Consider the following 12,089-nt stretch of genomic DNA (forward strand, 5'->3'; position numbering starts at 1 on the left):
TATAAATTAAAAAAAAGGTATATATTAAAGAAAAGGTATATATTAAAAAAAAGGTATAAACTAAAGAAAAGGTATAAACTAAAGAAAAGGTATAAACTAAAGAAAAAGTATAAATTAAAAAAAAAATTATAAATTAAATTTTTTTTTATTAATTTAAAAAACTTTTTATAAAATATTTAATTAATAAACTTATTATTTTATTTATTATTAATATTTATAATTATTTAAAGTATAAGATAGCAGTATTTAGCAATTTTTATCCTTATAGTTATTAACTCTATATAGTATAAAAAAAGGTAACAGCTATAGGCAGCTGGCAGCAGGGGCCATTTTATTTCATCTGCATGTATTTCCAATTATTAACTCCACACTCCTCGCAACATAAACATCAACACCTCATGACAACAAACAACAAGCAATTTCATATACAGCAGTCTACAATTTTCTAAAAATATTCAACTATAGAAAATGAGTAGACGACAAAACGAAGTTCAAGCTAAGAAGCTCGGGCGACCAGCGAAATCCAGCATCGTTGAAAATCCGGTCGCGCAGCGCGCAGCGAAAATTCTAGTCGATCGCCACAGACCTGCCAGAGAGGCCAATATCGACGACCTGGTTGGGTATCTTCATAAACCCACCAACGATAATTGGAGCGCCGATGATGAGGCCGAAGTCGACGATATCTTCCAACAGGATGCCGACCTTCGTCTCGTGAAGGAGAAGTTCAAGCCAACTGCCTATGGTCACATATTGACACTATGGAAGATCTGCCTTCGTGTACGCGAGTGCAGCCCGATGTGGCTCATTTCGCCTGTAAATGGCCTGGGTTATCACCCTGCGGCGGGAAATGACCAGACATCTTACCACCTTTGGTCAAAACCCTTCTGCGACTCTCTTGCGGCAATAATTGTGCATCCTTGTATGCGGGCCGGGACCAGCAGAGTGGTTCTGATCCTACAGTATGCAGTCATGACTCGCATCAATAGTTGTGCATACTGGGCGGGTATACAACCGAGTTTTTCACATTGTCCTGCGATCTCTGAAACCATTCGCAAGGCTCACAAAGAGGTCGGTTCAGGCAGGACTACATCCGTGCATTCCCTCCATAAAAGGGCAAGAGCAGAGGTCGAGGCAAAGGGGGAAACGCCGACGCAACTATCAGAGTTGCTCATCGAAGTCGGTGACAGATTAGACGGGCGTAGACTAGCCCCAAACCCCAGGGAGGATCCGTGGTACAAGTTGGGCCTATATGCTCTTCCTGTTACCCAAGAAGACCTGAAAAGCATACGGTCGGCCATCGACAACATGCAATGGTCAGATGACCCAAAATACACAAATTATGCCTGTACGACGGATGAAGCCCTCGTAAGCTACAAGGCTGCTAAGAAGGGTCATGAGGTCCCTGCGCACCAGGATGTGCCTCAGTACTTTGAGCGCGCTTTCAAGAGCGTCATTCGCATTTGTCTACCTAATATTAGGCGGGCAAGATCTGGTGACTCTGGATCCGACTTTGGTACTGGATCCGACCCTGGTACTGGATCCGACCCTGGTCCTGGATCCGACCCTGGTCCTGGATCCGACCTTGGTCCTGGTGATGATCTTGGTCCTGGATCCGACCTTGGTCCTGGTGATGATCTTGATGCCGGCGATGAGCAACCCCCTGAGTTGATCAATGCCTCGATAGGCGTTATCACAGATCGAGAAATCCCACCACAAAGGGATCAATCAGAAGATGGGAGACAGCCACGTCGGTCCCTCAGCTTGCGACCTAGAGATACTGAGCAACAGCCTCGTTCGGGACATCCTAGGCGTGAAACAAAGGGACAATCACAGCAGGGGGACCCTGCTCCCATGGTCACTCCTCAGTCATCAATGCACCCATCAAGAGGGCAACGAGATGATCAGACATCTGGTCGGATGGATGAGTTGGTTTTGTCTCTCGCACGAGAATTTCCACAAGTCAAAGACAAAGTGGAGAAAATCTACCAGACGTTGCAACGGCAACACCAAGAGACACAGAACCAATCCCGCTTAATAGAGGAATTGAACAAGAGACTTGAGCGACAAGACCGTCTACTGGAAGAGAACAAGGCCATAGCATTGGCAAGTCTTCAGAGGTCGTCTCACAGGCCGTTGCCAGATGTGCGTCGCAGTGTAGAGTTGGGCATTGACGATTGGCTCATACCCCTTGATTCGAACACGACTATTGAAGGGGAATCTAATTCCAGGTCCCATTGGGAGTCATCCAATTCACCACTCCATTTGGGTAGTGTCGGAAAACAAATCAAGCCACGGTTCCCTGATCGTGGATCCGGTATCCAGCCTTCAAGAGGGACACCACGTGCGCCTCGTGACGAGGTCAGAGACTCCGCGCCCACTAACAATGGATCCAATAACGTGGACCAAATGGATATGGAAGTGTTGTCTCATGAGGATCAAACCCAACCACGGTCCCTTGATCGTGGATCCGGTATCCAGTCATCAAGAGGGACACCACGTGCGCCTCGTGGCGAGGTCAGAGGCTCTGTTCCCATTAACAATGGATCCAATAAGGTGGACCAAATGGATGTGGAAGAGTCACATCACGAGGATCACTCCCGACAAGATGGCACTGAGGATTCCATGGAGGTTGATCCTCTCGAGCCTCTAGCAATGCAACTATCAGGACTTAGTCGGGAAATAGAAGTTGCTTCGAATAAGAACTTCTTGCGTGCCAATGGCTTGTTAACAAGCTTTTTGTTTCGAAACGGGGAGACTACAGACATACTCAAGAGAACTCAATAAAGTCACTGCCCCCACCAGCTTGATTGTGATGTGTGAAGGAACCACTAGTTTATGAAAACATAATTGTGATATGAGCTTAGAATGAAACACACTGATGACGATCTGTAAACTCATAACCGTATACCTAGTGTTCAATAAACCCCACGCATACGCCGACAACATTATCAACATTGCTACAGCTCAATGACTAGACTAGATGGTTTGCAATACGTGATCAAACGCCTGCATGCTTTAGGTCTCGCTTACAAGGTTTACAAACTGAGACAAATTGCCTCCATCTCAACGTTGTCCTCGTCAGTAGAGATCCTGCCGCTGTGGGAGAGCAACTGTGAACTAATGAATGTCCCTCTTCGATTGGCGATGCTAACTAATATATGTAATCAGACAGTAACTAGACTTCTACCCTCTATCAATTAAAGATTCCCCCGTTAATCCATTGTGCCAATATCTATCCGCGTATTCCTCGAGACCGTATCCTTGTGCTTGGGTTTTCGATGGCGTTGGTAACATGGCATAGTAATGACAGGGTCGGTCGGCAGATGTTGGCTACAAACTGGCCATTATATAGCCGGTGATAGGGGTACGTCAACTCTGTAATGTAAGAAATTAGTTATGTCAATGAACGGTGAAACAGAAACGTACAAGTGACCGACACCTCTGTGTAGCCTAACGTGACAGTTCCCTTTGTCTGAAAGGTCTAGGATAGCTGAGTTTTACCACGCAGTGTTGCCCTCGACTAAAGGGCTGACAAAGGGCCCAGTGACAGACTCTGTGGTAGGACGTGCGTGATGTCGGGAGATTGGCCGTTTATCCAATCATGTCCTCATCCTCCTGATCCATTGTGTCATGTTGAGGATCATTAGATGCATTGTCCCAAGTCTGGCAGTGACGTTGGCACGGCCCTCGGCGTGTTAGGTGCTGCCGGTAAGGAGTTCGGCCGAAGTGGATTGGGGCGTTGGAGGGTCAGATGCGACCACCCCAGTAGAGACGGCCTGCATCATGGTCTGATTGTCCATCCCCATGGGTTCCCAATGAAAAGCCGTCCAATCGACTCCAGTTCTCATGATGGACCGGCCGGCTGAAGACAGTTTGTCTGGCCTACTGGTCGTCCCAACGATACTCCTGCTGTGGGCAAGGGCCGTGAAACGGGCATTGTTGGTGTTGGCAATACTTTGGGTCGTCTTTCTATCGGCAGCAATGCAATCACGCTTCTAGTTCTTCGTGTTGTCTGGCCTCCTGTAGTTGATGGCTGTGAAACGGGTAGTGTTAGTGTTGACAATACTTTGGGTCGTCTTTCTATCGGCACCAATGTACTCACGCTTCTCGACCTCCGAGACCGAGGCAAGGCACTTCTTGGTGTTGTTGGTGTTTTCGGAAACCCCAGCAGATGAACCTTGACCGCTCTGGCCAGAAGTGCTGTTGTGATTGGAAGTCGACGAGTCTCGGTCACCACGGTTGGACTGGGAGACACTGCGACCATGCGTTGAACTGTTACCTCCACGCGCTGAGCCTGATCGCGAGTTGTTGGCCTGTCGGTTGCGCGCGCGTTGAAGCAGCCGTTGCATATCCGCAGTGATGCGCTGCAATGCATCGATGTCGATGCTCTCCTCCTCATTTCGCTCACGTCGCTGGCTAGAGCGACCGCGCTTCGGGTTCTTGTCGCTGGAGGGAGCCATAGTAGCTGTAATTTTCTTTATTTGAGACGTAAAGATTTGTCTTTTTTGTGTTCAAGAAAAAAAAAATGAGCTGCTGCTGTGTTGTTGTAAGGCTGTGATGAGTTTTGGTGTGAAGACTGGATGCTGCCTACACCCACATTTTTTTTCGCCTAGCAAGCATTTCGTCACCTTCACAACATCACACACCTACACAAAAACCCAACACAACACATCTACACAGGTGTTAGTTCTCAACTTGACTTTTACTGCAAATCGCTAATTATACATTAGGCTAGATATCTCAAAGATGTCTGGAGCGATACCCACTGAGCAACCGATCCTGAACAACTTTCACCCTCTTGACCACTCGCGGCGCCGACTCGTAATTAAGGCACATTTCGAATTTCACTGCCACTGGATCGAGGAGAATTGGGCAGCTTCCCGTGCACAAGTGCAGCAGAGTCTTTTCACCGCGGTACACAGTGCCACAGACGCTCGCCAGATTGGGGACGTCTGGTTTCAGTTCGAGGGTGACTACCTCACATGGTGCCACTACGTCGGCAGGCTGCAACACTACTCTCATTCGCAGCAATACTGGCATGTTTGGCCCTGGGGTCGTATGGCATCGATACATGCCCATGACGTTTCAGGCGGAATCTCCAAAGAGTACGATGCTTGGCTCAAGGCAAAGTCCAACTCGATCCCAAACCAGCTCCAGGAACAACAGAAAAACACTCTCGAAAGTGTCACCAATCACTTCTCTTGTTGAAGGGGCAAATGGGTTAGTACTATTCACTGGGCTTTCAGCAGTATGACAACGACTAACTTCTATCGACAGATTTTACTACGGGTAGAGGCATCATTTCTTTTCACTACGACGGATAACACATCGACAGATGAGGGCTGAGTTTGGACTGTCAGTGGACGAGGGGCTTTATCTCATAGCAATTAATGGAAATGAGATGCACTACTTGCGCAACCTCTGCACCAACATGACTACGTGACGACCCTTGTGACATGAAGAGAAAGCCTGGCCCCCATGGAACGATCAGGGATTCGCTGCGCCCCATGCACTAAGCCTTGCTACCCTGGCAGGTAAGCGACATAAAAACCGGTATTATTTCAGTGACTGACGAAAATATTAGACCATCTTTAGTGTATACATACCCTATGAGAACGTCGATATTTTCGACTGCTCTTTTTCTAGTCCTCTTATTTCACTTGGCTCCCTTCCATGTCAGCATCAGCCTTAAATAATGTCTCAACTCCAACTCTTGAGAATGCAGATCCAAGCAAAATCCCTACAACATGACTTCCACCAACAAAGAATGCTTTGTCGAGCGCAAAGACCTTATTCAGGTTCATGATCACTGTCCAGAACAACCGTATGTTGAACTAGAGATCCCCCACGATGCCAAGAGGGTCATCGCAGTCAGCTTTGGAGGATTGTCTCGTGATCAAGGTACGGATAATTCCCGTGGTGAACCACAGGTACTGACTTCTCCAAGGCTGGGCAGATAATGCCGAACGAGTCTCCTTCACTTGGTTCGATGCGTCGGTCAAACGCCCGGAAGGGCGTGGAGATCTTCGCACCATCCTTGTTCACAACAATCGCCTCGCAGAACAAGAGCCTCAAGACTGGACAGAGCGATGGCACATTTGGCTTGGTCCCCGAAAGCGTCTATGGATAGAAGCGCTACGCCCCGGCGATATTATCCAACTGATCCCGCGAGCTATGTACATGGCCTGGACAAATATTATCCATGAAGGACGAATCAATATTGAATACGAAGCCAACGACCCTCTGGAAGTTATCCAATCGCTCTCCATCTCTTCCAACGCCTCCCATTACACCCACGCCCTCAGCCTTGGCCACCAGGAAATCCGACTATTGCATGTCAAGCCAGGATCCTTCGACGACCCCATCAATGCCTATTTCAGCAGTGCGAGCCTCAAAGATGCCGAAGCACAGAATGTCGAGTTCCATGCCTTGTCTTATTGCTGGGGCGACTCTTCAGAGCGCGATGAAATCTTCCTCTCTCCCAACCAAAACGACATCCAAGACACACCTTTCAGTATTGGTAAATCTGCAGCCCAGGCTGTTCGTCGTCTGCGCCTTGCCGACGAAACCTTGGCCATATGGATCGACGCCGTGTGCATCAACCAGGATGACCTTGAAGAGAGAGCTCAGCAAGTCACTCTAATGACCCAGATTTACTCCTTGGCTTCAATTGTGCATATCTGGCTGGGCGAGGACAACCATGGTGTAGAAGCATGCTTGAAGCTCATTCGCGACATCTGCAACTACAACAGCGAGATATGCCAAGGTGGTGATGCATGCAGCTGCACCGGAACCAAGCATTTGACGCCGTTGGCCGAGATCAAATCCTTTGGGGAGGACAGAATGAAGGACGGGCATAAAATCTCGTTCAAAGGAATGTTTGAAGTATTCGAAATGCACCTCAAAACATGGTCTCAAGACATCATCGACATGGCGGGCTGGTATGGCAATACCCAACTGTCATTCCTCATGAGCACACTATACGAAAATCCCTGGTTCTCGAGAGTGTGGGTTATCCAAGAAGCTTTGTCGGCACGAGTGCCTATAGTCCACTGTTCAGCCGAACATGTCCCTTGGGAAGAGGTTGTTCAAGTGAGCAACTGGCTTGGACATCCGGCTTACGCAGCTCAAAACCCGCACAACGCTTCGCAACAGATTTCTATGGCTGCTATTTGGAAGACATTGAAGCCCAAGGGACGAACGAGGGAAGTGGCCACCACGCCTATCGAGGCGGATGACAAAGATCAGCTGTCAAGTATCCTCGAGGTGTTTCTCTCGGGTCTTGATTTGAAGGCCACGGATCCTAGAGATAAACTCTTTGCGCTACTGACATTTGCCGACGAAACACACGACGCCACCCAGCTGGACGACTTGATACGACCGAATTACGACAAGTCGAAGGAGCGCGTCTTTGCCGATTTTACACGATGGTGGATTCGCGAGCATAACTCGGTGGCGATACTGTCGTCAATACATTGTCAGCCTACACGGACATGGGTCAAGGCCGTCGGGCCGAGCGTAGACACGTCGAATGGTCATCCTACCTGGTCCGTCGACCAGAAGGGAAGTTCAAGATGGACGCAAGCAAACCTAAACGCTTGCCTGAGATTCAAAGCCGCCGGCGACACAACACCCAACCTTGAGCTGCTCAAAACAGATGACCCGCTCATCCTTCGACTTTCGGGCCTTCGTATTACCGAGATCAAGAAAATCAGTTTTGTACCCATCGAGTACATGTACCCTTACCAGGGGTCTTTCGATAATAAACAGGAGATATGCAAAGTGCTCCATCAGATCTTGGATCCATGCGGCCTGACACCTTTTTGGACACGGAGAAACAGCGCGGGCGACATTTTGCAAAAGACTGTCCAGGAGTGCAATCAGAAATACATCGACCACATGAATTCGCATTGGGCCTACTCAACCCGACCTGCTTTGAAAGTGCTTAAACCAAACGCCAAAGCCGAGTTGGAGTATTACGAGACCAAGAAGCTACCGACATGCATAGAACCTTGTTTTTTCGTCACGACGTCGGGGCTATTTGGATTGTGTCCTTGGGGATCCAAAGAGGGAGACGCGATTGTCTTGCTTGATGGAGGGAACGTGCCATATCTACTGAGACCTGTCGAGAAGGAGGGAGACGAACTGAGATATGAGCTTGTTGGCGAGTGCTTTGTGCAGGGGATCATGCATGGGGAGGTTGTGGGTGCTCTCGGTGCGAATAGTGATCACAAGCAGGTTTTTACTCTCGCTTGATGGGATTTGCATTGGATTTGAGTTGTGACAAGCACGTGAGATTTGACATTTACGAGGGATTTATTACAAATATATTTTGTTGGACGTCCATTGATTTAGCCTCGTCATCGCGAACCGTCTATGCACCGTTGCTTAGAGCACTTGTTGGGAAATCAAAACATGGGGCCTAGGGGAGTTTACAACAAATCAGATCTGTAAAGGCTTTTACTGACTCGGCATGCAGAAGCACGGATTTTCAACCTATTCCAGCAATTTCCATTCCAAGCCTGGTATATACAAAAGAGAATTTGAGCGAAATATGACTCCTCAAGACCGCCAATATCGTATTCCGTAATATCCAAGCAATCCTGTCCCCGAAACAAGTGTGGTCAATACGAACACCAAACTTGTAACAATACCCTGTTCAAAGAAACCAAGCTGTGTTCCTTTGAGTCGTCGCTTCATCTCTGGCAGTCTCTTTGTCGCTTCCAATTCTAGCGCTCTTAGTTCAGCAGCTGTTGAAGTTCCAAGGATCTTGGCCAGCTTTTGCTCCGTGCTTGATTTTGTGAGGTATTTCGGTTTTGAGCTGGAGAATTGGTCTTCGCGGTAGATGGTGTTGGTGATCGCTTGGGGAGGAGAGCCGAGGGGTGCGATGGGGGAGTCTAAAGATGTTAGTTGGGAATCGATGGAATGACAGGAAGACCTACAGAGAAGTTTGGTAGGAATTTGGTTGACGTAGCTGACAGCTGTGTCGAGGAATTGGCATATGTATTTGGCCATGGCGGGTGTTGTGAAGACGTATGCAGCGGCAAGTGATCCGATACTAAAAGGTCAGTCGAGAAACACGAACAAGATTGGGGGAACATACTCTCTTGACGCGTCAATAGCATCATCCATACTCGTGACAGAGTGGACAATCAAAGTCGTCTCTTCAACCTTTTGCTTCAGCAAACTCGAAGACCTATCTCAGTTAGTAAACTCTCCATCTCAATCTCTCGTAGAGTTCTTACCTGTTCTGAACATCAAGAATGACTCCGTTCGATCCAGAAAGCACAACATGCGTGCTGTCGTCCTTTTCAACCTCTCTCGCAAGTCCCGTCTTCAAAGCTCTTCCTTTCGTGGGTGAAGTAGCAAGAAACTCAGTGCTTTGCTGAACAAGCGCGCGTAGCAAATCCTTCTTGACCCATTCATTGACAAAAACCACATCAGGCGCGTATGGCGATTTGCCTTGCAGACTGAAGCGTGCCGAAACAAGAGCTTGAGCGGCGGCTGAAATATCTGCGTCTCTTTCAACAAAAGCTATAACAGGAGCTTTGGGGTCTGAAACGAGATGGTTGCGGAGAATGGGTCCTGATGTGCCATTCTGTGACACAAAGGTGTGAGACGTGCCGATGTCTTCCGGTGTGACGCCTTGAGCTGAGACGGTAAAGATGTCTCTGTCTAGAGAATTTTCGATGAGATTCAGCACCAACTTTGGTGTTTCACGCAAAGAGTTCTCGGACTGTTCTGTTAGCAGAGTTTTGTTGTTTAGAATGAGAACATACCTGAACAATGACACAGTTTCCAGCCGCTAGTGCAGGGGCAAGCGCAGAAATCAAACCATAAAAGAATGCATGATTCGAAGGCTCAATAACGACAATTCCAACCGGTTCACGGCTAGTAACGTCATCTTGCCCTTTTGTCACGGCATATTCTTGCTCCAGCTGCTGATCAGGGTCGATGGCAGTGTAAGCATCTGCAATCAGCTGCAAAGCAAGACAATACTCGACCTTGACCTCTGAAGGCTGATGTTTTGAATCCTTTGCTATCGCATCTTGAATAGCGGATGCATTATCCGCCAATGCGCTGTGCAGGTTGCGCAGTTGGTCTTTGCGGTAGATTGGGTTGTGAACGCGACCGTCAATGGCCGCTGAGCGGATTGCAGAGAATTGTTTCGACATGTTGTTGATGATTTGATTGTAGTCAGAATCTCTGAGGGCATCAAGACCAAGTATTTGGACTTCAATTCAAAGTCCTTCTGAGAAGAGTAAAGTCGTAGTTGATCCGGGGTCCCCGGATTGTCCATCGGTTCGGGTGTTTTGGTTTGGTCTGCTCCTCCACATCCCGAGTGGAGGTCACTTTAACCTCAACAGCCGATCTCCGCGCCTTCCGTTGGATTCAAGTAAGCAGGGGAAGTCATTTGATACCAAAGAGATCTTGACCCAATTATTGACTTTCAACTTGACTTTTCCATCAGCAATCATGTCGACCACAACAACTCAAACGCGTGTCCAAAATGGATCTTTCCACAGCGCTGTTTTGAGAGATTACGAACTTCACCATTCACAAAGTCGCGAGGAAACGCCAGAGCGTTCGCCTGTGTCAGTGGATCATCCAGAGTTTGACATGCCGCATCGGCGGGTACCTTCTTATCGACCACTGAACCGCGATCCGGAGCACATCAATGGTGTGAGAGTTTATACTAGCACGCCTGAATTGTTTTTCATCACTGCCATGTTTCGGGGATTGAGCTTTAATGCTGTGAGTTTGGCAGTTGCAGAGGTTGAATTCAGCTGACTTTGTAGGGCGCGGCGCAAACTTGGAGGGCTTCGGTTGGAAAGTTTACGGACAAAGTTTGGAAGTATCCCATCGGTGGAGAGTTTTAGGGGAGTCTGGGTGTCGTTTATTTTGTTCTTTGGTTATAGTTTTATATCAAATCTTCTCGCATTCATTTGGTATGTCCTTCGGCTGACTCCATCGCGACATCCTGTTAGAGCCTAATGCGAACCACTGTTTTCATCCAATTAGCCGCCTTAATGGCTCAGTGGTAGAGCGTGTCACTAGTAATGACAAGGTCCACGGTTCGATCCCGTGTTGAGGCAAACAAGTTGGTCAATGATCAAGTCTTTCTTTTTCTGTGTTGATCTGAGGATGGCATTTCTTTTTGTTCTTGAGAGCTTTGTGCTGGGTATAGGTTATGGTGGATTGGAATGACTTTGACAACGTTTGGAAGTTAGATAACCTTGACTATAATCACAAGTCGATGTACCACGCGATTTATACTTTATCGAGTAACTTAGAAGTACATATTCAATGTTGAAAAATCGCAGTTAATGTTTTGACTCATCTGTGTTGTAACTAGTCTATCTATTCAGACGCCTTCACGCCAACCATGTTTCCATAATCCTCCCCCAACTCCTTCTCACCAACAACAGGCTTCGTAGATGGCAAAAGAACATATAACATCCTAGCCCATTCAGTCTCACTACAATTCCTCCAAGCATGCATAGTAGCTCTCTGCACACAAACATCTCCCCTCTTCATCACTCTCTTATCCCCCGAGTCCAAAATCAACTCCACCTCTCCTTCAAGCACAACACCATAATCAAGACTGACGGTGCGGTGCATGGGAGACATGTGACCAGGACACATATCCACGTATCGCAGAACAGTGCCTGTTGAGACGCTGAGACCTGGAGCGTCGCTCAGAAAGGATTGGTAAGACGACACGTCTTTTGACAGGTCGGCAGGGAATTGTTTTGTTGCGTAGCCCAAAGCAAAATGAGCTTCTCCGTTGGGGAGGGCGTAGAAGGGTGCATCTGAGTTGATTGTTGTGTCGACGACTGCTTTGCCTTCTTCATTGTGGGTTGTGATGAAGCGTTGAGTTTGTCGGAGGTTACCGTTGAGAGCCATTTTGTCTGACATTTGGATATTGATTGGGGTGAATCAAAAATCAATTTTTGTGTATCAATAAAAACTGAATTGCTTTGTATCAAATAAGAATCAATGAACTACCAACTCTTCAAATCCATGGTGTTTTATGGTGTTTGTCGGTCATATCTCCGGTCGTTTCCCGGGATATTCACCCCTCGGGA

The 12,089-nt window shown here is 47.6% G+C and overlaps 7 protein-coding genes across 7 annotated transcripts, besides 2 other annotated features; 4 read left to right on the plus strand and 3 right to left on the minus strand.

Moving 5' to 3' along the window:
- Nucleotides 1-138: a repeat region.
- Nucleotides 139-235: a repeat region.
- A 233-nt stretch (nucleotides 236-468) lies between these two features.
- On the plus strand, nucleotides 469-2,784 carry FPSE_04875 (uncharacterized protein; the record flags this gene model as incomplete). The annotated part of the gene is made up of 1 exon (XM_009257993.1): nucleotides 469-2,784. The coding sequence occupies one exon, from the start codon at nucleotides 469-471 to the stop codon at nucleotides 2,782-2,784; it is 2,316 nt and encodes a 771-aa protein (XP_009256268.1).
- A 1,211-nt stretch (nucleotides 2,785-3,995) lies between these two features.
- Nucleotides 3,996-4,460, minus strand: FPSE_04874 (uncharacterized protein; the record flags this gene model as incomplete). The annotated part of the gene is made up of 1 exon (XM_009257992.1): nucleotides 3,996-4,460. The coding sequence occupies one exon, from the start codon at nucleotides 4,458-4,460 to the stop codon at nucleotides 3,996-3,998; it is 465 nt and encodes a 154-aa protein (XP_009256267.1).
- A 286-nt stretch (nucleotides 4,461-4,746) lies between these two features.
- FPSE_04873 (uncharacterized protein) lies at nucleotides 4,747-5,208 on the plus strand (the record flags this gene model as incomplete). Its single annotated transcript, XM_009257991.1, has 1 exon — nucleotides 4,747-5,208. The coding sequence occupies one exon, from the start codon at nucleotides 4,747-4,749 to the stop codon at nucleotides 5,206-5,208; it is 462 nt and encodes a 153-aa protein (XP_009256266.1).
- Nucleotides 5,209-5,747: 539 nt separating this feature from the next.
- Nucleotides 5,748-8,256, plus strand: FPSE_04872 (uncharacterized protein; the record flags this gene model as incomplete). The annotated part of the gene is made up of 2 exons (XM_009257990.1): nucleotides 5,748-5,901; nucleotides 5,948-8,256. The coding sequence occupies 2 exons, from the start codon at nucleotides 5,748-5,750 to the stop codon at nucleotides 8,254-8,256; spliced, it is 2,463 nt and encodes an 820-aa protein (XP_009256265.1).
- Nucleotides 8,257-8,562: 306 nt separating this feature from the next.
- On the minus strand, nucleotides 8,563-10,175 carry FPSE_04871 (uncharacterized protein; the record flags this gene model as incomplete). Its single annotated transcript, XM_009257989.1, has 5 exons — nucleotides 8,563-8,897; nucleotides 8,943-9,058; nucleotides 9,104-9,196; nucleotides 9,246-9,736; nucleotides 9,780-10,175. 5 exons carry the CDS (start codon nucleotides 10,173-10,175, stop codon nucleotides 8,563-8,565), a joined length of 1,431 nt encoding a protein of 476 aa, XP_009256264.1.
- Nucleotides 10,176-10,476: 301 nt separating this feature from the next.
- FPSE_04870 (uncharacterized protein) lies at nucleotides 10,477-10,880 on the plus strand (the record flags this gene model as incomplete). The annotated part of the gene is made up of 2 exons (XM_009257988.1): nucleotides 10,477-10,755; nucleotides 10,800-10,880. 2 exons carry the CDS (start codon nucleotides 10,477-10,479, stop codon nucleotides 10,878-10,880), a joined length of 360 nt encoding a protein of 119 aa, XP_009256263.1.
- A 481-nt stretch (nucleotides 10,881-11,361) lies between these two features.
- FPSE_04869 (uncharacterized protein) lies at nucleotides 11,362-11,907 on the minus strand (the record flags this gene model as incomplete). Its single annotated transcript, XM_009257987.1, has 1 exon — nucleotides 11,362-11,907. The coding sequence occupies one exon, from the start codon at nucleotides 11,905-11,907 to the stop codon at nucleotides 11,362-11,364; it is 546 nt and encodes a 181-aa protein (XP_009256262.1).
- Nucleotides 11,908-12,089: the final 182 nt, after the last annotated feature.

The sequence above is a fragment of the Fusarium pseudograminearum genome, chromosome 3, assembly GCF_000303195.2.
Source record: "Fusarium pseudograminearum CS3096 chromosome 3, whole genome shotgun sequence".
In the NCBI taxonomy this organism is placed as follows: domain Eukaryota; kingdom Fungi; phylum Ascomycota; class Sordariomycetes; order Hypocreales; family Nectriaceae; genus Fusarium; species Fusarium pseudograminearum.